The sequence below is a fragment of the Nelumbo nucifera genome, chromosome 2 (assembly GCF_055504915.1).
Source record: "Nelumbo nucifera cultivar China Antique chromosome 2, China Antique-T2T, whole genome shotgun sequence".
NCBI lineage: Eukaryota > Viridiplantae > Streptophyta > Magnoliopsida > Proteales > Nelumbonaceae > Nelumbo > Nelumbo nucifera.
In genome coordinates this window covers 91,526,607-91,551,187 of record NC_142650.1, presented here as the reverse complement: position 1 = coordinate 91,551,187, position 24,581 = coordinate 91,526,607, and the positions used below count along the sequence as shown (strand labels likewise).

At 38.2% G+C, this 24,581-nt stretch overlaps 2 protein-coding genes and 1 pseudogene across 5 annotated transcripts in view; 1 reads left to right on the top strand and 2 right to left on the bottom strand.

Moving 5' to 3' along the window:
• The window catches only part of LOC104590937 (NagB/RpiA/CoA transferase-like superfamily protein), a 30,544-nt gene extending 14,800 nt beyond the window's left edge, over positions 1-15,744 (bottom strand). The window contains exons 1-6 of one of the 4 annotated variants that reach the window (XM_088897749.1): positions 15,591-15,708; positions 15,429-15,480; positions 15,223-15,296; positions 14,979-15,133; positions 13,814-14,101; positions 13,337-13,466 (exon numbers count right to left, since the gene is read on the bottom strand). In XM_088897749.1, coding sequence (XP_088753875.1) covers positions 13,337-13,466; positions 13,814-14,101; positions 14,979-15,133; positions 15,223-15,275 — 626 coding nt within the window. In that variant the 5' untranslated portion in view covers positions 15,276-15,296; positions 15,429-15,480; positions 15,591-15,708. Of the gene's footprint in view, positions 1-13,336; positions 13,467-13,813; positions 14,102-14,978; positions 15,134-15,222; positions 15,297-15,428 lie in introns of all 4 variants that reach the window. The other 3 variants (XM_088897751.1, XM_088897748.1, XM_088897750.1) reach the window with 3 other exon arrangements.
• LOC148802511 (THO complex subunit 5B pseudogene) lies at positions 313-9,356 on the bottom strand (annotated as a pseudogene).
• A 7,535-nt stretch (positions 15,745-23,279) lies between the features above and the next one.
• On the top strand, positions 23,280-24,077 carry LOC148802510 (uncharacterized). The gene has a single exon (XM_088897913.1). It carries the CDS (start codon positions 23,280-23,282, stop codon positions 24,075-24,077), a length of 798 nt encoding a protein of 265 aa, XP_088754039.1.
• Positions 24,078-24,581: the final 504 nt, after the last annotated feature.

Sequence of the window (24,581 nt, the reverse complement as noted above, 5' to 3'; positions counted from 1 at the left end):
GTTCAGCTTCAGCAAGCCAATCAGTTCATACTGCTGCCTTCATTAAATGGGACACAAGCCTCTTCGCAAGAAATGGTTTAAAAAGTTGGCAGATAGCCTAGCCAAGCAAGGGGTACATAGAGCACATGTTTTGGGCTCAAATGTAATTTGTATTGGGACAGCTCCTAAAGATGGTTTCTTTCACAACTTCTTGTTGCAATCCTGATTTCTTCTAATTAATGAAATCTTTTTCTGTATTGCTGATCAAAAAAAAAGAAAAACATTTTCCGAAAACATGTTAGTATATGATAAATTTCTTGTCTTGCACACTTTTCAATGCTGCATCAGCATCATGTGGAAGAAAGAGTTTTTACTTATTGAAGGCTATCTTTCTCAGTTTTAAAATACTGGTGTTTCTTCAAAAAGTGAAAACAAGGTCAGCAAATGAGTTTCCACATTTTCCTGACATGGCATTCACAAAAAATATATATATATACAAAGAAAACTAAACAAACCAACTTGCTGATTACCCCCTCTAGTGTGTATGTATACATTTTCTTTTTTGATAATTTGTGTGTAGACATCCAATATGTATCTATATCTATACTACTATTAATGTGGGAATGAGGTCTAGATTCTGGAATTTTTCTCGACTAAAACAGCCCGTTTTTTACTTTGAACCCTCTTTATTATGAGAGCAAAAAAGGTACTTTGAACTACTACATATATTAATTCATCTATTCCCTCTCATTAAGTCCTATGTTTAAGGTATTAACTCCCATTACCTCTCATTAAATTATATATTTAAGGTTCTTAAATAAATGAGCTTTGTGGACTTTTTCTTGACCAAAACACCCCTACTTTTGAATTTGGTCCAACTTTAACTAAGAGGGCAAAAAATGTAATTTATACTATACTTTCACTTCATTCAATTCCCTCTTACTAAGATGTTAACTCCAATTCTCTCTCATAGATCTTTTATTTAAGGTATTTTTGTTTCTCACCAATAAATTATATTAATTATATATGTATACAATAATTTCAATAACATAAAACTTATGCACTCAAAACTGACATGAAAATTAAGCCATTCTTCTGTTTGGGTGGTGGATAAGTAGTTCAACCATCCAGGTCAAATGGATCAACCAATGGTCTCATAGTTAAATAATAAAATTTTCAAAATAAATATAATAAAAATATAAAATTACAAAAAAAATGAAAAATTTTGGGCATATTCTAATATTATATATCTATCATATTAAACAAAAATAAGTATGATAAATAAGAAGTATTTTAATTAATGAAATACAAAATTTAACAGACCCAGAAATGAAACTACTTTCCTATTCAAGTAGTGGGTCAATGGTCCAACTCTTCAAATTAAATGAGACCCATGATGTCATAATTAAATAATAAAATTTAAAAAATAGAAGCACAAAACATATTAAAAGATATAGGAATTTTGTATAAAACATTTGGGTACATCTCTAAAAGTATGTATTCATCATATTAAACAAAAATAAGTGTGATAAATAAGTCATTTTTAGGGTCATTTACTAGAACATGCCTTACAGTTTCACAGATTTACTTAAACCTGTCCTATAGTTTTATTTTAATAAAACATCCCCTATAGTTTGCAACTTATTTAATTTATTGACCTTTCATTAAAAATTATCCGTTTTGCCATATGAAAATAGAAACATGATCACCTAAACAAAGTGGAAATGTTCAAGGGCATGGGCCCATGGTTGTTTATTCCAAAAGTATGTTATGGGCCCGGGAATAGGATCGCGTCACGGGTCGGTCCACGGGGAAAAGCTCCTGTTTCCCCTTGTTCCTCCCCTTCCTAGCTGAACCTATCTTGGCGTCCTAGAGGGTGATTTGTCCAAGAGATCACCGAACTCTCCTTTTACTCTCTTTCTTGACTGGAAATTTTGATATCCTCATTCAATAATGGGGTCTCCTTAAATAGGAGATTACAAGAGTCCTAATCAAAGGGAGTCTCCTTGTTGAATAGGGAGACTTCCAGTTCTATCTTGCTAAGGATAAGATAAGCTAATCCTAATCTGATAAGCTACTAACAAGATAAGATAAGAGAAATAGAATAAGATAAGAACAAGCAAGATGATCTAATCTAATCTAGATAAGGCTGCTATTGCCGAACTGGGTAGGATGGGAATCATTGAATCACTGCTGCTGCTGGCGGTGGGTCAGGTGCCTGTTGCTGCCGGTGGCGATGGTACGTCTTCCCAAGGAATGTGTCCATAACATTACTCCCCTCCTGACTACGAGCTTGTCCTCAAGCTCGAACTCTGGCAATGGAAGCCATGTGGCTTCGACCGATGGTAAATTACACCATTCTACCAAGACTTCAACAGCAGCAACAACAAAGAGCTTAGCTGACTAATAGGGAAGCTCAGTACCAGTATCATCAGGAAACAAGTTGCATAAGATGTTGTTCTGAGGTCCTTCTTGAGAGCCATCAATCCCAACACATACAACATTCAACTTCAATAAGTATTCAAACCTCAGAGTAACCAAATTTGCAGGCTTGGGATTTGAAACCTCATCATCATGTATATGAAGGATGATTTTAAGAGGATGAGATTGATAGATTCCTGATTGGTCAAGGTTCTCTTTTCTAGTAACCTTCTTTGGCCGCTTTCTCCTTCTTTGGCCCTCCTCTTCCTCATCAGGCGCATCACCCTCCAACTTATTCATTTCTGTATTTGTAGAAACACCATTTGGCCGCTTGAGCATCCTTCATGCTTCCTATAATTTCCAATTCAATACTCTCCCCAAATGCCTCCTTCTGAGCCAGCAATTGTGAGTAAATCACATAGAGTGGAGGTGGCAGTAATTCTGCTAAATTATGCTGCTTTAATTTCTTTGTATGCAGAACCCCTAGTTGGTGTTGGACAGGCAAGGATGCTTTCTTCAGAGATTTTGGGAGACTTGAAAGGAACTTCTTTCGGTGTGCAATGGTCTCCATAAGGCTTTTCTTGTGTTGCTCCAATTTCTCATGAAGTTTGCAGAGTTCTTTTCGCCGGAAAAGCTCAAAATTAAGCCACTTTAGCATCAGGTCATGTGCACTGTCTTTTGATAGTACAGATCCTTTAATATCTTGAGGGGTTGAACTGAAAAACTCTTCCCCAAGCACAAGTTCAATATCCGGATACTTTGACTTGAAATCTTTGTGCACCTTTATGGCTTTCACAAAATGAATTTTCTCATACATCAAATTGTGGAGCTGCAATGTAGTGAAATCTACTGGTGCCTTAGCACGTTTTGTTTCTGCTTTAACACGATCCTCTTCTAGCAATATAGAACGATTTACCTTATCCCGGCCATCTATCCGTTGATTCCGAAAAAACTGCTCACAGCGATACAGCCAGCCTAAGGGGTCTCCGTTGCCGTTGTACGATGGGAATTCCAGCTTGCTGTACTTAGGGATGACTGCGGCTACCGAAGTGACGACCTACTATTCGCCGGACAACTCCGTCAAGTCTAGTCGGCGGCTGTTTGTGGTTACAGCCCCTTCTGGATTCCTCTCCTTGTTAGAGAAATATGATTCCAACAAGCGTCGCAGCTCTCGGACATCGTCTTTGACCTCACAAACCTCCATGCTGGTTTTCACGAGCCTATGCTCCAGTTCGTGGACCCTGGATGATAGCTGCTCCAGGTCTCCCATGACGGTTGGCTCTGATACCAAGTTGTTATGGGCCCGGGAATAGGATCGCGTCATGGGTCGGTCCACGGGGAAAAGCTCATGTTTTCCCTTGTTCCTCCCCTTCCTAGCTGAACCTATCTTGGCATCCTAGAGGGTAATTTGTCCAAGAGATCACCGAACTCTCCTTTTACTCTCTTTCTTGACTGGAAATTTTGATATCCTCATTCAATAATGGGGTCTCCTTAAATAGGAGATTACAAGAGTCCTAATCAAAGGGAGTCTCCTTGCTGAATAGGGAGACTTCTAGTTCTATCTTGCTAAGGATAAGATAAGCTAATCCTAATCTGATAAGCTACTAACAAGATAAGATAAGAGCAATAGAATAAGATAAGAACAATAAGATAAGAACAAGCAAGATGATCTAATCTAATCTAGATAAGGCTGTTGTTGCCGAACTGGGTAGGATGGGAATCATTGAATCACTGCTGCTGCTGGCGGTGGGTCAGGTGTTTGTTGCTGCCGGTGGCGACGGTATGTCTTCCCGAGGAATGCATCCATAACAAAGTATCCCTAACACTTTTTTCGTATAGAGAACAAAATTTACCAACTAGAGCCAAATAGAGTGGTTGCTCATGTCTTACTAGGGGCAAAAATGGTATTTTGATTTTTATTTTCTTTTGATTAAATTTATTTGAATAGATGTTAGGGTCAAAACTATCATTTTCCACTTTCATCTAATGAAAGGTCAATTAAGTAAATTGATTGTGAACTATAGGGGATGTTTTAGTAAAACACAGACTATAAAGTAGGTTTTAGTAAATCCATGAAACTATAGGGGGTGTTTTAGAAAATGACCCTTATTTTAGGGAAATTGTCTAAAACTCACCGTGAGTTTTTAACATCTCACCACAACTTTTCAAAATGTCTAAAACTCACCATGTCAGTAAGTTTATATTTTCCAAAACTCACCAAACGTTAGTGCACCGTTAATGCTTCTTAACAGAGGTGTCCATGTCAGCATAAATAACAATTTTCATGACCAAATTGCCCTTGAATGGTGAGTTAGAGGAAAAATGGTCTTTTTCAGTTTTTTTTGCATTTTTAGTGTTTTGTTATCATTTCCAATATCTTTTATAATTTCTGCTTTTTTACATTTTTCTATTTCTACCATCTATAAACTTTCCTGTATTTTTTTATTTATTTGCAATTTCTGTGTTTTTCTATAATTTTTGGTGTTTTTTTTACATTTTTTATTTTCTGATTTTGTTTTTCAATTTCTATAGTTTCTAAGATTTGAAAATAATTTTTTATTTTGTTTGCAATTTCTAGAATTTTTTATATTTTTTGTAATTTCTATGTTTTTATGTATTTTATATTTGAAAATATTTTTTGAACTTTTTCCTTGTTTCATGTCTAAATATTAAAATGGTAATATATTAAGACCCGTTAGTCTGTTTAACGTCAAGTTAGTGACATGGTGAGTTTTAGACATTTTGAAAAGTTGTGGTGAGTTTAAGAAAAATGCTGAAAACTCATGGTGAGTTTTCTAGAATTTTTTATATTTTTTGTAATTTCTATGTTTTTATGTATTTTATATTTGAAAATATTTTTTGAACTTTTTCCTTGTTTCATGTCTAAATATTAAAATGGTAATATATTAAGACCCGTTAGTCTATTTAACGTCAAGTTAGTGACATGGTGAGTTTTAGACATTTTGAAAAGTTGTGGTGAGTTTAAGAAAAATGCTGAAAACTCATGGTGAGTTTTAGACAATTTCCCTTATTTTTATTAATGATGGAAATAGAATAAAAAACTAAACTAACTCAAAACGTAAAACTACTTTTCCATCTAATTGGTGGTCAATGGTCCATAGGGGTGCGAATTGGGCAAGCTTAACTCAAGCCCAAAATGACCTAGTCTGCAAAATTTTAGATTGGCTGGCTTGGTTTCAGTCCAGGCTAGGTGTTTGCCCAAAAGTTGGGGCTCTTCTATTTTCAGGTTATAGACATGATTTTTTTATATAAATGCATACATATATTACACACATACATTTATGTCATGTTTTATTATGGGCTGATTAACCAACCTGAACCTGAGCCTGAGCCTAACCCAAGTTCAAATTTTGGTGCAAGTTGTCCCAGGTTGAACATATTAGACTTTACCTTAGGCTCAAGTTGTAGGCCCAATGCATAGGATTGGGCCTGGGCTGAGCTAAAAGCCTAAAACACGACCCAACATGACTGACTGTTTGACTCACACCCTAACAGTCCAACAGTTGAGTAAAATGAACCAACAAATGATGCCATAATTAAAAAATAAAAAATAGATAGAAATACAAAATTATAAAAATAGAAAATTTATGTAAAATTTTGACATATCGCAAATATTATAAATTTATCATATTAAACAAAGATAAGTGTGAAACAAGAATTATATAATTAATTATGAAATGGAATAGATTTTTTTTTTGATAAACGAGATTAGGTTTTATTAATTCTGAAGGATATAATCATTACAAGCATCTCTTAGAGAGGCACGAGATGCTACCTCTCTATAAACAAAACAGAACAGAAAATATTAGAAGTGAGCCCAGAACAAAGATTGTCTATTCACCCCTTGCTTGGCTAGAGTATCAGCTAACTCATTTGTCAATCTCCTCACCCATTGTATCCCCAAGTTCATATTCTTGGTGATCCATAAAAACTTTTTTATCTCATCCCTATAGCACAATATTACAGATTCTGGATCGTTTAACGAACCCACCACCAATTTTAGTCCCCTTCAATCACCAAATTGATTATGTTCGGTTCATTAGCAATTTGTGCTCCTTGTAAGGCTGCCTTGAGAGAGTCCCCGATCCCCACTGGGCCAGAAAACAAGGCTATCAGTTTGCCTTCCATGTCTCTCACAACCCATCCTATAGAAAATTTAAGATTGTATTTTCTTTCAAGTCAAATCACATGATGTCATAATTATATAATAAAAACTTCAAAAATAGATAGAAATAAAAAATACAGAAAATACAAAAATTTGTCAAAAAAGTAAACATGCACATCTCTAATATTATATATTTATCATATTAAACAAAAATAAATATGACAAGAAGTATTTTTATTAACAATGGAAATGAAATACAAAATTTAAATCTACCAGCACACCATATTTTTTTATGAATAAACCGAACTTCTATTAATCTTCAAGAAAAGACTTTACAAGCATCCCTTAGAGAGGCACGAGATGCTACCTCTCTATAAAAAGCAAAGAAAAGATACGATTGAGCCCAAAACAATAAATCCCTATTCACCCCTGCTCAGCCAATGCATCTGCCATCCCATTTGCAAATCTCCTCACCCAATGTATCCTGAGATTCATGTTCCTAGTAAGCCACTTAAATTTCTTCATTTCATTACTGTAGCACCAGATTATACAGTCTAGGTCCTTTAAACACCCACCCAACCACCACTTTTAAATCCCCTTCTATCACCACATCTGCTAAATGTAACTCATTGGCAATCTGCACCCCTTCTAACTGATTATCTTCATTCTTCCTGTCTCTTTTTCCCCTTCTTCCTATTCTATCTATTCCTCTGATTCCCCCCTCCTCTCACTGAATTCCATATCTCCCTCCACATCTCTTCTCACTCTCTCCACTTCACTCAGCTTTCTCTTCCCGATCTTCCCATCCTCCTTATTTTTTCTTAAATAAGTTTTTAATTCGTTTGGGTTTTTAGTAAAGTGGTTAACTACTAATATGAGAGTTGAGGTAAAATGGGTAAGCAGGTCAGCTAATACTATGGCTGATTCTTTGGCCAAACAGGGGGTTTCCAGGGAGGATCTTTTTTGTGCTACATTGTAACTTGTTATAGTATATTGGAAAGCTGTACTTAACTAGCTTGGAGAGGTTGCATCTCGTGCCTCTCCTTGGGGACATTGTACTATTTACCATTGCTGATTAATAAATTTCTTTCAATTATCAAAAAAAAGTCATTTGGGTTTTTTTTATAAGTTTTAAGTCATTTGGATTTTGCAATCTGCACCCAAGTTTTTCCACAAATTCATCCACTGAATCACTCAACTCAGAGATATTTTCTCTCAAACTTGAATCACCCAAGTATTCCCTGAATTTTTCTACCAGGGGATCTAAAACTTCTCTCCTCCTTGAGTCATCTAAATCTTCTCCAAGATTCATTATAAGAGTTTCAGAACTAGTCCCACCCTCTCGCTCCTTATTACTACTTTCCTTCTCAAGTTCATCTATTTTTAGGTCCTCAAATAAACTTTCAAACATTTCCCAAATTTTTATTCCCCTCTCCACCATTCCATGTTTCCAACCCCAACTTTCCTTTCTGCAACTACCCTATCATCAGCTTGCGGCTTTGTAGCTTCTCTAGAACCTAGAAATACTTGGTTCCAAGAGAAGAGGAGGCTCCAAAGTCTTTTCTTGTTCAAAAGTTTGGATCAAACTATTCATCCTACTTGGAGTTTTTGCTGGGAAGTCTTCTGAAAATATATTAACACTCTCATCACATTCATTGACCTGTCATTCCTCCTTACCTGGCCTCTCCCTACTCAGCCCCAAGTGAACCTCCACTACTTCCTTACGAAAACACTCTACCTAGAAGAAGTAATTGGTACCAGTGTCTCATTGTTTGGGCTATGGTATCCCACCCCAACAGTCTCCCTATTCTCCACAATGTTAACACCTCCACTATTTGTCATTGGGCACGAAGGTGGGGCCTCTTTCGATACAAGTCTTCCTCTTGAAATAGAATATTTGTGTTCAGGAAATTCTCTTGTTTGTCGTACAAATCCTCCTCATCTTCACCGTCACCTACTGTAGCAGCCTCTAAAGTCTAAGCCAAATTCTTCATCTTCCGACTCATCGCAATCCTCCCAGCCACTATCATCAACATCAGTATCCTCCAATCAATGACTTGCATATCCAGGGTTGGGGCAATCCATCATATATTTTTCTTTAGAGCTTCAACATCGCCTCCAATCTCAGAACCCACTGCACCGTAGTCCTTACCTTCAAACTTAAGTTTGAGCTTTCATGGTCTTCAATTTGGGACAATGATAGAGTAGTTTTTCAGTCCCTAGACTGTTGCTTCTTAGGGAGTCTCATGTGACCACTAAGCTTACCACATCAGAAACCAGTTTCCAACTCACCAAAATTCTTAAGCAAGTTCCAAATTTTTCCACAAAACAAAACACAAGGTTCAATCAAAGTCTCGCCTTTACCTCAGCCTATATGAACCTTCTTCTCAGTTGGGCCCCATAAAGGATCATCCCTTTTTTACTACTTCAGCATAGGTGGGACTACCCGGTCCCATTGAATTAGTTACAATTATTTGAATAAATTTCCTTCCCCATGCTTTTCTCGACTCCCCCCCCCCACTAGCCAACTATTCACTTTCCTTATTTAACTTGGCTACCAAAGTATTTTCTCTACCCACTTTTCTTCTTCAACCTCTCAACTCTCTCTCCAAAGTGACGCCTCACGTTCCGTCACAATCCACGGTTTCATCCAAACCTCATCCAAGAATACATCGATAGATCTAGGAACTTCCCTCAGTTTCACTCCGGCAATCTCTAACTTTGCAGCTCGAAGACTGGAGGTATTAGAAGATATGGGGGCACCTCCAATCACCATCTCAATCTTCTCCAAAGAGGATTTCATCCAAAGGTTGAAGGGAAGTCCCACCATTTTAATTACAAAGGCACCATCATGCAGCTCTTTGCTATTACAAGACACAGTCTAGCTTTGGACTGGTATTACACCCAGTTCTGTGTCCACACTATAGGAATCCACCACTTTGTCTTTTTTTCATTAAAATAGAAAAAGTACATCCTAAATGGATGCTAAGGCAACACCTAACAGAAAACGTAAACATAATGGAGACCACCACTAATCATCATCCTAAATTCAAAATACAACTTTGAAATTTGAACACCCAACACCTCCCAAAAACTTTCCCCTAAACCTTTCTCTTGACTTGAAAAAAATTCAGCCAATATTAAGACTCAAACTGCCACTGAATGCCAACAGCCGCCACCAACTTGTCCAATTTCCTTTTCTTATCTTCAAAAAGTCTTCTCTTTCTTTCCATCCCCAGAAAATGGCAAATGGAAACTAGCACCCAATTATCTTGGCCAACTTTCCACCTCTGATTCTTGGCCCTGATGATAAAATCTCTGTAGGTAATCTTGGTTGGAAGTTTCTGACTCCAAGGATTGTCATGAAGAGGAATCAAAAGAAGCCAGAAGCTGATCTGAAAAGAAAAGGTGGCTAACAGGATAAAACCCTTCTTCTCCCATCTCTCAAGCCTCTAACAATCCAGGAGAACCAAGGAGCTGATAGAGATGGCTTGTTTTGGGCTAAAATGTAATCTGATGCATTTTGGGATATTGGGAACTTATTAGCCTTTTTGGGATTTCTTGGTAACTGTAACTTGATAAGCTCTTGGGGATGACATCCCTGTCATCATATTGTACTGCTATAGCATTCTTTAATTATAATAAAATAATTTCTGCTGATCAAAAAAAACACTCCAGGAGAACAATCTCATTCTTAACAGCCTCCTTTTCCAACTCAGCCTTCACTTCCCCTTTCTATCTTTTGCTTCAGGCAATCAATCATCCCCTCCACTCTTCTTCTACCAAATCCTCTCCCTTCCCTTCTCCTTCCTCCCACTCCCCTCCCCCTTCCCCTACGATTTTTATCTTATTTACTTCTCTCTTGCTTCTTTCAAACTACTTGATTGCCTTTCTGACCATTTTTTCCCCTCCCAAGAAGAACAAACCCAGAGATTTACCCACCTCCGCCTGTCTCTCCACTGGCTTCTCAATCTCCACCCTACATCTCCCTCTTTTGTGCCATCCTTCCCCTCAACGCCCTCAGCCCTCCTTTATCCCCTCTCCCAAGATCTCCCGCACTCTCACATCCTCCATACGATTCCCTTCTTCATCAATTCCTTGATGGTTCAAACTTCTTTTTTGTTGTGTATTCTTTTCTGTTGTCCATCTCGTTTATCCAGTATAGGAAGTTTTCTCTTTCTTCTGTCTCCCCTGACAACCCCTTCAACAGTTCCGCTGTCTTCCTCTTCCCTTAAACTATTACTTCTGTAACATATCCGAAGACAGTAAAGGGTTCAAACCTCAGCATTCAAGCAGGGCACAATCTCCATAGATCTTGAGCCAATTGCATCAGTCTCCTTTCCTCCTAATGTCACCAAACAGTCCACCTGGTTGGCATTGTCACCTTCCCTGTCTTCAGCTTCTGCAATCCTCAACTGTTGATATTTCCATAATAAGGTATTTGCACATCTCAATTTGAAATTTGCTAGTATACCTTAATTTGGAAATATCAACAGTGGGGCTACAATGTAACTGAAATCAATATCTAAGAACAGTGTGGTCGGGTAACAGGTGCGAGCCTAGCATCCTTGTTAATAACTCCTGTATATAATATTCTTTTTGTTTTTATAAACAAATTTCATGGTTAGCAATCAAATATATATCTAGTTTACTTACTATTTTTATTCACAACATAGATCCTCCAAAACAATGATTTTTTTAATCAGTAACAAGGAAGAGATTTTTAGCAAACTAAGAAAAAAGAGACTACAAAAAATGGAAACATTGGAGGACCATAGCTTCCCCATATAACCTCAAAGAAAAAAGAGATTAGTTACATAGGCCAGGCCTTAACCCTTGCTAAACTAACAACTAGGGAATTTACAGACCACAACACTAATTTGAATAAGTTGTCCGTCCTATATTGCCAAACATCATAGATCTTACCTCCCTAATATGATGAAGAAGCATTCAAAAGTCATCCTAACCATTTAAGTAGCACTAAATCATCTTTCCTACATGTGCAACTTCCAATAAACAACTTCTCTCAAGTGGGTAAAGAAATTCATATATTCTTTTTATCTATAATTAAAAAAACCAGGCTTCTTACAGACCACAACTATGTAATTCTTCTTTTCTTTTTTTATTGGTTATATAGTCAATGAAATTTAGAGAAATAAGTAAATATCCTTAACCACTAAAAAAATCCATGCAAGACCTCAAATTTTCAAAATTAAGAGAAAGACAGCCATGAATCTTATCTTTTGTCCTCCAAACATACAATTGACTTGAAACCTGTGATGTAATCCTCAAAGAGAGAAGGGATGTAGATCAGAAATCTTATAATCTATCTCCCGGGACTCTCAATGAAATATTGAGGGTTTGTACATTTTCACCTCCTACAGACCTTCCTCAAAAATTGCCAACCCCTTCGAAAAAAGATTGTATCAACTTTCTATCCAAACAAATCCACGCAGCCATATCACCATTGATTTTAAAATCAACCAACACAAAATCCACTTCATAGAAGTATACCCATCCTCGTAATCAAAATAAGATTTCCTTTTCAAGAAAAGATAAGGGATCAAATTTCTCTTTTTTATTTTTTTTATCAGCATGAAATTGATTTTACTAATTAATTATATTTAAGATAACAATACAGTTTGATGACAATAAAGTCATCCCAAGTAATGTTTGCTAGGTTACATAGAAGCCCAAAACAACTTCTGCCTTTCCGCTCCCTGTTTAGCAAGGGAATCAGCAAGGATCAAAAAAAAAAATCATAGATAGCAGGCTCTGCCCAAACAATCTATAAGCAAAGCCACCTATACAGACCCTACCACCATTAACATGAGAAAGTGATAAGAAACCACTGTGGAAATAAAAGACAGACCCTACCATCAATAACAAGAACCAAAACCACTTAACAACATCAGGCGAATATCCACCCTGGACCAATATTATAAAACAAAAATCAACACCTTCAACTTCTGGAAACACCAATTACCATTCAGTGAAGAATACACATTTGCTACAGATCACTAAGACACCCAAACCTCCATAACCAAGGTTCTGCTTTTCTTCTTAATAATGCCTAATAAACTACACAACCCCCATTTGTAGGGATGCAAACAGATCAGATCAGATTAGAATCAGTGTATATCTGAATCCGATCTGATAAACCGTAGATCTGACTCAATCCAATCAGATCTCATAAATATTAATTCAAATTCAAATCCAATAAGGATGTCGGATATCCAAATCTGATCCAATCCAATCCGATTTAATTTTTAAAAAAATTAATAAATTATTAAAAGAAAATGTGACAGTTTAAATAAAGAAAAACAAAAAAATACAAGTATTTTTTCACCTATCTTCATCATATTTATATATATATACATGTTTTTATAAAATAAATAAATAATATACAAAAATTACAAAAATGCAATATAAATAACACATCTATACACTAATTGTTCCAACAAGGCTAGTTTTATGAAAATCCACCCCCCCCCCAAAAAAAACAATACTATTGTGCATCCTGTAAGACCTCTACTTCTAACTAAAAACTACAAATCATTAATTATCAAAAGAATATGGGGATCATTTTTATCAGTAAAATAATATGGAGACCAATACCAGAAGTTTCATGAATATCTGTTCTAAGTATCAAATGTTGTATAAATTATAATCAGTCTGATACTCTATTATACAACTTGAAGAGATTATTTAAATCTTAAACCATATACGTTTAAACAGAAAAATGCATCTGACAAAAAAACAAATGCCTGCATATAAGGAGACAACTCCAAAAGTGTTTAAAGGCAATACTTTTGATGAATGTGTTCCACTGCTTGTTCAGCAATCTGTTCATGGCAAGTGTCAATGTCCTGAATGAGCTCATTAATGGCCTCAATGACATCGTGCTTAAGCTTCCGGCTCCGTGTACTTTTATCAGCCGCTGTAAAGGAGAATATATTATTAAATATCAAAGTCAAAAACCATCAACCACTTGGATGTGAGAGTGTTTCTTTTACACATTTACCCAATCATTAATAAAATCTTTCTTGCTGATAGATAGATAGATAGATATCAAACAACAAAGGTGGTACATCAACATAAGAAATGTCCAAACACAGTTTAAAATTTCATTTACAGTTAAAAGAGATTCACCTATGCAAGGTACATAAGTCACTAAACTAAATTGATTAAAACCTTCAAATGCTAAAAGAATACCAACAAAGAAAAAAAGAGTATGAACTGTAATTAAAACAATCTTTGCAAAGACAGAAACATTGGACAGCTTACATTTGCTTTTTCCTTCAGAATCACCTCCTGAAGAAGAAGCATGTGGAACAGCTCCTGAGTCTGGTACACCCTCAAGAAGAGCATGCAACGAAGGTGGGCGCAAAGTACTTCTAAAAGCAGCAGCAACTGCTGCAGCAGACAATGCCGGGTGATCATCTTTTGCAGCATCATCTTCATCATCACTTCCAACTGATAAACCCAATCCACCAATAGCATTCGTGGCAAGAGAAATATCCTCCTCCCTGATGATATGCAAAACACGTCTCACAATGTTTCCAACTGCGAGTTCTGCAATCCCATCCATGTATCAATGTTACAGATAATTAATATAAGAGACTCAATCAGATCCATACCACTTGGAACATAGCATAGTAGTTGTACAAGCATAACACATGACAACTAGAGCAAGCCAACACATCCATGCACCATAACAACCTCTTAATCCACTCTAAATATGAGTGCTTAGAAAAAAGAAATGCTATGCCATGATGGCCCCTTGCCCACAGTTAACCCCAGGTGCATATCAAGGCTTTGGAATCCAAGAGCAATTACCTGGAATGCAGTGTGGTCACAAGGACAAGTTTAGCTATTATTTTAATGTGAATGTCCTAAACATGGCAACAGCATCCAAAAACCAATTTTACAAAACACTGAGTGCCTTCCAATACATTCATTAAGATTCCACTCTCATCAAATAAACTATCATTAGGTCTAATTACTTCTTTGGTGATTTTTTATCACCACTTCTTGTGTTATTAACTTTCTAAATGAAGTTTTTCTTTTGCTATCATATTTTTCTGATTGCTTTATTCAGCCATATCGCTTTCTTAAGGCTGTATTTTTCCCACCTAAAATGGATGGAAAAATTTTTTTAGAGATAGATATTTAAGCTATTACTTCCACAGTTCCACCTCTTTGCAGTGAACATTGTTGTCCTCCCTTTTAATTTGTTTAAATGTAGATGACAATGAAAACAAAGTTTTCATCATAAATGTGGTCAAGTATATAGCTCAAGTATTTCATCCTGAAAAGTTTTCCGTCCATTTTACTTTTAAGCAAGCAGAGCTAAGGGAGAAAAAGAAGAGCAAACCAAGAGCGAGAAGAAAATAATCTGCGCATTCTGAATTGTACCATGACGAGCAGCAAAAGTGGTTAGAAAGCATACCAACGGGATTCGCCGCTACCAGCTGCTCTCCAACAGCTTTTACAGCATCAATTAAAGCCCCGGCTTGATTCGTATAAGGCACTCTTTGTTGAGAAATCACAGATCGTAGCAACTCAGCTGTCTGTCTAGCAGTTGCATGTGATCCCTCAACCTTACTGCCGGAAATTGAAAAGCGAAATCAATCATTAGGCCAAAAAAATCCAATAAAAGTAAGCCCTGAATAACAAGCTAAATGGAAGATCACCGTCTCTTAAGCTTGATAACAAAATCATTCACAAGGGATTGTGTGTCTGGCATGATTAATACCAATTCCTTTACCTGGAGAACAACAAAAACAGTTCAAATGATTTGCGTTCTTAAAATTAAAATCAGTAGCAAAATGAAAGGGAATAAATAAAAAGAAGATGATGACGATAATGGTAACGAAGAGAGATTGCTCAGAACCGTAACTAGAGGAATTGAATTACATTAACTTGTACTAATCAGTAAGAAATTAGAGAACCTGAAAAAACAATGCACTTAAATTTGTAGGGTTTATAAGGAGGGGACAAAGAAAACACTACAATTGAACCGGATTCCATTAAAAATTGAATGAAACAGATTGGCGCTTACACAAGAAACCGAAGAATAAAATGAAGGATAGATTGAAGTATAAATCTAGGGTTTTAGAGCTTCAAAACTTCCTGCAAGTTTGTTTGGGTTTTCAATTTTACGGAAGCCAGAAAAAATATGGTGAGTTCTCGGAATCGGACCGTATCACGGAGTAAAACGGAATATGGATATGAAATGCCACGGCCCGGTCCGTACAGGTGATCGGGTGGGGTCAATGAGGAACCATGCTACCCATGTGATGTGATCGGACCCGGTAAGGGCAAAACATGATGGCAAGTGGCTATATAAGAAAAAAAAAATTGTGAAAGGTAAATTTTTTAATTAAAAGTTTATTGAAAAAATTTATTAAAATAAATAAAACTTTATGCATAATAATATATTTAATTTAATAAATTAAACTAATAAATAAATAATCACGGCCATAGGCAATAGAGTGAAAGAGGAAGAGATAACTTTTGTTATTGTATTTTTGTTTTATATAATGGAATAATTACAAATAGTTAAACAATAATTACTTTAATTTAATAAATAAATAAATTAGATAAATAAACAATCAAGTGAGAGAGTAAATATATATAAGGGCAAATTTCTTTAACTACCCCTAAGGTTTAGGAAATTAACTAACTATACCCCTATTGTTTTAATATTGTCTTAAAGTACCTTTATTGTTTCTAACAATTGTCGCACAACTCCCTTCTCGTTAAGTCTCCATCACAGGCCATTTACACGAGACTTCACGTATTTGATTTAATTTTAAATTATACCCAAAATACCCTTTTCTAGCAAAGATAATTGTCTTCTCTCTCTCTCTACTCCCAATGATAATGGAAACACTTATCTAGTTCCGCTCCTGGACCGATGCACACAACAACCTCCACTTGCAACATGGCAACACCTGTATTTCCCATGGTTACTCGTTTTTCTCTCTCTTTGGTGCACCCACTGATCAATGATCATGTTTTCCTTATCACTACAAGCCATAGAGGATATCATGAAATTCTGGCCTTCAAAGCTCGTTATTTGGGAGAAAATATCCAGAGAGAGAATGATCACCATCATTGAAAGCAACACCTGAAAACAAGCAATGGTACTCGACCAACCACTATGGGACGAAGAAATCGAGCCTGTGAAAAAGAGAGAACGAGAGATAGGGAGACATTGCCAAATCCGCGAGAAAGAGAGAACGAGAATGAGAGAGAGGTTGTTATCAAATTTGTCGCTGCAAGCGGTAGTGGTGGAACAAGGGAAGTGAAAGAGTAAGGGAGAGAGAAAGAGTAGGAAAGAGAACTGTCACCGTTTAAAGGAGCTCAGATCAAATCATCGTTGCTAGTTTGCCATAATAGAATTAAACCATAGCCATTCTATCAACAATATTCAGTACGATGAATTGATCTAAGAGGTAAAATAAAGAAAGAGACAATTGGTTAAAAAGAAAGAAATCGCATAATTTATTATGAAATTTGAGGGTAAAATAGGTTTTAATCTCTAAAGAGAAAACAATAACCTAAACCTAAATCTGGATTGGTACTAAGAGGTACCTGGGCTGAGTCAACCTTTCCCTTTACTCCCAACTCTAGATGCCGATAAAACTCTAGGAGAAAGAAAACCTGAACACACAGATTGAGAGAAGGGATTACTTGAGGAGAATATGATCTGAGAACGATATGCACGAAAGAACGAATGGTCAATGTTTACTCTGACTTGTGGTTAATGAATGGATGGAATCAACCTCCGAACCAGACGGCTGATGTTGTGATGGACTTCGATTCGATATGATCAGATAGTGGTCGATTTCAGTCTTTCGAGCACCAGTGACGGGTTTTTCGGTAAACAACGGAGATTGAGAAGGGGAGAGACTTCAATCAGCAGTACCGATGAGCGAGCCGACGATGAAGATTGAGGCGATAACCAATAATCGGACATGAAACACTTCATAACGTTGATTCAATGAGAGGAGGCAACTAAGAAAATGGAAACGAAAGAATAAAGAAAAACAGGGAAGAAAGCAGCGGACTGGAGGAAGAAGAAGAAGAAGGAGAAAGGTGGGAGGGAGAGGCACCGGTGATTGGAGGATTTATTCCAATGCTGCTCCTTGGTACCAAGTGAAGACGAAGGTCTATAGTGAGTGTTTCCAAGATTTAGAAGAAGAAGAAGAAGAAGAAGAAGAAGAAGAAGAAGAAGAAAGAAGAGGAAGATGAGAGAATGAGATCGAGAGAAAGAGAGGGCAAAATCGGAGGTTGCCACTACTCTTTGTCGCTTGAAGGGAGGAGATGACGAATGGTCAATTTTAGGGGGCTTTCCAAAAGAAGAAGAAAAAGAAGGAATGAAGAAGGAGAGGAAAGAATAAGGAAGAGAGAAGAAAGAGAGGGGGTGTCGTCGCCGCCTCTGCTTTTGGTTCGAACGGGAAAGAAGGGGAATAGTCGATTAGGTTTAATGAGAAGTTTAGGTTAAATTTATATTAGGGCTAAGGGGAAGTTTTGTAAATTTGAAGAAATTTAAGGGTGTTTTGGTAATTTTCAAAAAGTTGGGTCAAACTGAGTCAAAAAGGGGTCAAACCCGGGTTTCCAGTTCAATGGTCGGGATTTTTGGGTCAAATATTAGAGGGTTGAGGTGGCCCTGACCGTAAAGAGTGGTTTTGTGTATACAGGTTCACGAGATTAACTGAACCAGAATATTCTTAGATGAATGGGTAAATGGGAGTATTTTCTTAATGAAATTTAGCAGGGTGAGGTTTTTGGAGATTCTGAGTTGTTTGGTGGAGTCGGATTTGGGCCAAATGGGCACAGATTGGACAGATTTGGAAAGGGATTGATTCAGCTAATATGAAGTTTCATAATGGAATCTATGTGTGATCAAGGGGTAAACGAAGGTTGTTTTGGGTGAAATTTCATAGGGTAGGTTTTCTAGGTAGTTTGAGGTGATTGGTAAGGTTAGATCAGGCCATTTAGGCCCAAATCCGGTGGATTTAGAATTCAGTCAATCTGAAACCTTGAAATAGAATCTTTATGTGATGGAAGGGCAAAAGATGGTATTTTAGGCTGAAATTTCACAGGTGGGTATTTGGTGGTGTCGGGGATATGATGGTGAGGTACGATCCGCCTTTAGAGGGTTAAGGTCATAGGAATTTGGGTCAACATGATGCTTTCGAGTAGAATCTTTGTTTGACGGATGGGCAAATGGGGGAATCTAGGGCTTAAACTTTATGGCTAGGTTTTTTTATGTATTCAAAGTTTAATGGTGTGGTTTGACCGGTTCGGATGTGTCAATATCAAGGAAATCTGGGTTCTGAGTGTTTAGAGCAATAAGATAAGTCAAAATGGAATCTTCGTTTGGTGAGGGGGTAAATAGGGGAGTCTTGAGTTGAAATTTTATGGGTAGGTGTTTTGAGAGGTCATGGGTCTGATGGTTGTGTCCGATCTAATGGTTGAGGTGTAATTGGGTGTTGATCGGGGCCATCGGATAGGTATCAGGCATGTTTAACAGTGAATGTGAGGACTTTGGGGCTGAAAGTTGGGATTTTTTTGCGCTTTGGAGAGATCAGATGGGTTTGATTAAGCATTTGGGTGAGTTGGAGGTTCAGGTGGTGGGCTGAGCAAAACTCGAATGGTGACAATTAAGATATATAGGAGATGATTTTATAAGATATCACCATTTTGCTTTAAATTAAAGGTTAGATGACATAAAAAAAGGTGGAGATGTTCATTTAGTTTTAGGTGAAATGTCTAGTGATGAAGAAGAAAATGATATTGATAGCATAAAAAATAATAAATATTTTACATAAATTAGATATGTATAATATTTTTATCATTATTGAAGTCTATTTTAATTTATAAAATTTTATATTATATGAAATGTAAGAGAAAATTAGGATTTTGGACTTCATACGGAAGTATGTAATTATTGTGGAGCAATTCTTTGGTATGAAGAAAGAAATTAGAATACATGGAAACCTTTTACTCGAAATTTTTCAATTTATTGTCAAGTTGAAAGAATTAAATTGTTTTAACTACAAGAAACTCTTGGCTCATTAAAATAGCTTTTAGATTATAATGGAGGAAGCAGATCTACAAAGTTTAGAGACAATATTAGAGCTTATAATTGCACATTTACCTTTATTTTTGTGGGAAGAAAGATTGGTAATAAGATAAATGATAATAAGGGTCCTTAAGCATTTTGTTTAAATGGGCAAAACAACAAAATAATTAGATCTTTACTCTCATTGTGTTGAAAATGACTAGAATTTGTACAACTCTACATATGATGCAATTAATGAGGTATCGAATAGAATGAATGCAGTAAATGATAGTGACAGTTAAAATGGCTTTGATAGAGAAATTGTTGAAGGGTTATTTAGTATGTTTGATGAATATAATGTTTTTTCAAAGGTATTTAAAGTGGTGAGAGATAGATTTTGTGAGGAAAATTTCATTCCGATCCGATTAAGACTCATTGGTAATCGTTGTAGAAATGAATTGCAATACAACTTATCAACTACATGTAAGATTGCAACAATTATTTTTGGAAAATGAAATAAATATGATGCATATTGAGATATAATCATTAAAAAAAGATAAGATGGTCTCATTAGAATTAATGAAATGCATCCAAGTTTGATGGCAATGAAATATCTATTATTATTTCCATATGTAGATGATGAATTTAAAGTTGATTATTGTTAACAAATCCTCAAAATGGGCACGTAAAGAAAAGCACGAACATGACCATGCGTGTATTACAACAAAGGCGGTTTGAAAGGCAAACATTAAGTTAAGGTGGACATTTATTTCATTAATTTGTTGTTGAGTCATAAACATGCATAGAAGAGAACAAGTTGATTTTTTTCAGGAATAGGTAGTCAAAACATTAGAGTTGGACTTTATAAGGGTCTAAGATATGCAGTTGTTTTAGGAGACACTAATGCATCATTTGTAGGAGGATGCGTGGTATTACAATCAAATTTCATTGAATGTCTAAGATATATGGTACAAAATTATCAGGATCCAATGGCAATCTATAGATAAATAGAAGTGTTTGATCTCTTTCTTACATTCACGTATAATCCAAAATGAAATAAAATAAAGACATTTGTAGAGATGATACCTGGTTAGAAAAAAGAAGAAAAACTAGACATTGTTGCTTGTATTATCAAGATTAAATTAGACCAACTCATGAGATATTTGAGGAAGAATTCCTTATGTTTAAGAATAATCATTGTAGGTATTGATGAGGGGTGATTTGGCCCAACCTAATAAACATAGGACACGTGGTGCGACCTGACAGCCAGACGATGACTCAGCACTTCCCGCTACCTCGGCACACTAGGGCACTTCGGCAGCCTCAATCACTTCGAATAGTACTGAAGCTAGGGGACCTCGGTGACCACATGCACCGAGGTGACATGTAAGGATTCTAGAAACTCGCCAGCTGTCCCCAAGCGTTTCGAAATCATACCACGTAACCGTAGGCCTTATTCTCATTCTGCCCAAATTGAATGAACACGATAAGCCTTATCAACTAGTACATTGGCCACCTTCCGAAACGTAACAAACTCCTATAACTCGGTCCGAAGATCCCAGAGAGGTTTCTTGGGGCTCGCGACAACTCAACTATATAAGGGCATTAACCCCCATAGCACAAGGTACGTGCGATTACTTGCTCACTAGCTTACTTGCATTCAAGCTTTTAGTTCGCTACTAGAATATAGTACTAACTTAAGCATTGGAGCAACCTCGCCGGGTTAGCCTCCCCGAGTTCTCTGATTCACTTTCTTGCAGTTTGAACCAGCTCACTAAGTGACTAGCATCTAAGAAACCTTCCAGCTATGAGTTTTTAGATCGCGCACCATCAATTGGCGCTGTTTGTGGGAACCAATCGAAAAGCTAACCTTCATACCTTACTATTTCACTCATTCAATGGCTTCTACAAGGAACATCGTGAAGAGCGTCGAGATGACCGTCTCTAGGGACAAGAGCAGACTGTGGCTAGCCAGGAGTTCCCCATGGTTTGCATTGGCCAGTTCACCATCCCCCTCACTGTCTCGGGGATCCCTACCATATCAACACAATAGACTCAGTACCGAACACAGCCACTGAACGTCCCGGTGCCCCAGGTAAGCACTACCTTCTCCGTGCCGGAGCTCTCTATAGTCCCCCCTGGGGTCGGGCACCATCAGTTCAACAAGTTAGTCCAGAGTGTTCGAACCATGCAGTTACAGATGCAACAAATGCACCAGTTCCAGCAGTACTACTTTTACAACAGTACTAGTAGCAATTTCCACTACTACAGCCGAACCAACATCAGAATCAGCATCAGAGTCAATACCAGAACCAAAACCAAAACCAGCACCGCGCCCATAATCGGCAGCAACAAGGTGTTCGCCGATCTCTTCCTCAGAGTGTGGGAAACCCACAAGTCCTAGTCCCTCCCTAGGAATGGACTCCACCTTGGGGTAGAGTTGACGATCAACGTACACCCCCACCTTCTCAGAGAGGAAACTCGAAAGATAGGCCCGAAGTCAGTTAGCGCATGAGGATCGATCAGCCATAGCACTCGCGGCCTGAGAATCGCGAGTCACAAGTTAATGACCACCAACTTGGGGCAAGAGGCGTGGGCTCACGACGAGACCCCTCGGCTCCCCACAATAGTCAGCAGCAAGTTCACGACCGAGAAGATGTCGGAGGTCGGAACCTACTCCCACCTCGCGATAGTGTTCGAGAGCGAGAATGAACCAAAGCCTAAGTGCCAGACAACACCAAGGTCAACAGTACCATTGTGGAAGCAACAAAGAAGTGACGACATCGCAAGGCGCGTCGATCATCAGCTAGGAACAGTTCGCCGCCAAGAAGCAATCAGTCACTATAACCGAGCAGGGTGAGGGAGGAAGTGAGTTCGATAGCTACATAGTTGGCTCCCGTATTGTTGAGCTGACCCTCCTCCCTATCGCCCGAGATACTTGTGGCCCCGAGGCCAAAAGATTTCAAGACGCCTACACTAGAGATGTATAATGGGAAGTTTGACGCTAATGATCACGTCGACGCATTCCAATCTCAAATGCACCTTGCTAGGGCAGACGAGGCGTGCATGTGCGTGGCCTTTTCCACCACCTTCAGAGGATTACCCAGGCAGTGGTACAAAAATATCGCACCAGGCTCGATCAAAAGTTGGGCATAGTTTGCCGATATGTTTAATGCCCACTTCGTCACTAGTAAGAAATGCCCAAAGTTACAAGAGAGCCTTCTGAATGTGGTCCAGAGGGAGAATGAATCAATTCGAAGCAACATCAAATGTTTCAATGAGGAGTGTTTACAGATACCAGATCTTGATCTGGCTGTACACCTCACTACGACACGAAAGGGAGTTAAGCACAATGAGTTCGCATGGTATTTTAGAGTAAATCAATAAAACACAATCGTTGAGTTCCTTGACTATGCCAAGAGGTTCATGAGCACAGAAGAAGCTCTTGACTTAAAGACAAAGAATCAACAATGCGAGAAAAGGAAGAGAGAAGACGAAGGAGCCGGTAGCAGCAAGTACCGGTAGAAGAAGAGCAAGTCACCGAGGAGAAGCAAGTCTCCCCGTCAGAGAAGTAAGTCACCATCTCGGGGTCCTAGGTTAGGTTGGCGATCTAGGACCCCTCCAATTAAAAGGACCTCCTATACCCCCCTCAACGCAAAGCGAGGTGAGATTCTAATGGCGATCAAGGATTCTTCCTATGTCAAGTGGCCACCTAGGCTGCGGGGGGATTTGACGATTAGGAACACGAATGTCTATTGTCACTTTCACCGCGACATCGGGCACAATACTGAGAACTGTCGAAACCGCCACAACGAGATTGAAGAGTTGATCCGCCGTGGGTACTTAAAGAAGTACATTCAGCATGAGAGCAGGGAGTCGTCAGACCGACAAGCCGACCAGGGAAGGGAAGCTCTGGAGTTGAACAGAAGAAATGACCAGCCACCTCGACAACAACAGCCCCTTGAAGACAGGCCGATCCGCGGGGTGATCAACATGATCACCAGTGCGTCCATTGTTGTGGGATGCATTACATCGGCGGGAAAGAGCTCAATTTGGAAACTAGAGCATGAAGCAGAGAACCCACCAAAGCGACCTCGGGTAGAAGAGCCTATCTACTTCACCAAGGACGATGCGTGTGGGATACAATATCTGCATGATGACTCCCTCGTCGTCAAGCTTGTGATCAACGACTTCAAGGTAAAGCGGGTTCTGGTAGACTCAGGGAGTTCGATAGACATCATATTCTTAGAAGCATTCGATAAATTGCAACTACAACGAAGTGACATGAAGTTGGTAGATTCACCACTGGTGGGATTCAGTGGTGAAGTAGTCAGGCCCCTTGGTCGAGTGACAGTACCAGTTGCAGTAGGAACATGGCCTAAGTCAGTGCGCTTCAAGCACACATTCCTAGTGGTCGTGACCCCGTCTCCTTACAACGCAATTCTAGGTCAACCTATTCAACATGCCCTGTAGGCAGTAGTGTCCACCTATTATCTGTCGATGAAATTCCCGATGAGTTGCAGAGTGGGGGTAGTGACTAGTTGGAATTGCGCAAGTGCTACGTGGCAGCGTTGAAAGGCAAGGCAAAGTTGGTAGAGGATGTCAAACTAGAGCCTCTACCAGAGCACACAGAGGAGTGAGTTGCCCCTGTGGAGAAAATAGTCCATGTAACGGTCCCTAAAGCTGAGCTGACAAAGACCCTCCAGATTGGCGCTCTACTTGGCAAACCTCTTCGATCGCAGCTGGTAAGTTTTCTACTCAGTAAGTTAGATGTTTTTGCTTGGTCCGTGACAGAAATGCTTGGTATTGACCCTAGTATAATTACTCATAAACTTAATGTGGACCCCTAAGTCAGGCCAATTAAACAAAGGAAACGAAACCTCACCCCAGAGCGGTGGAGGGTAGTTGACGAGGAGGTCAGGAAGCTCCTCGCAACAGACTTCGTTAAGGAGGTCCAATACCCGAGCTGGGTGGCCA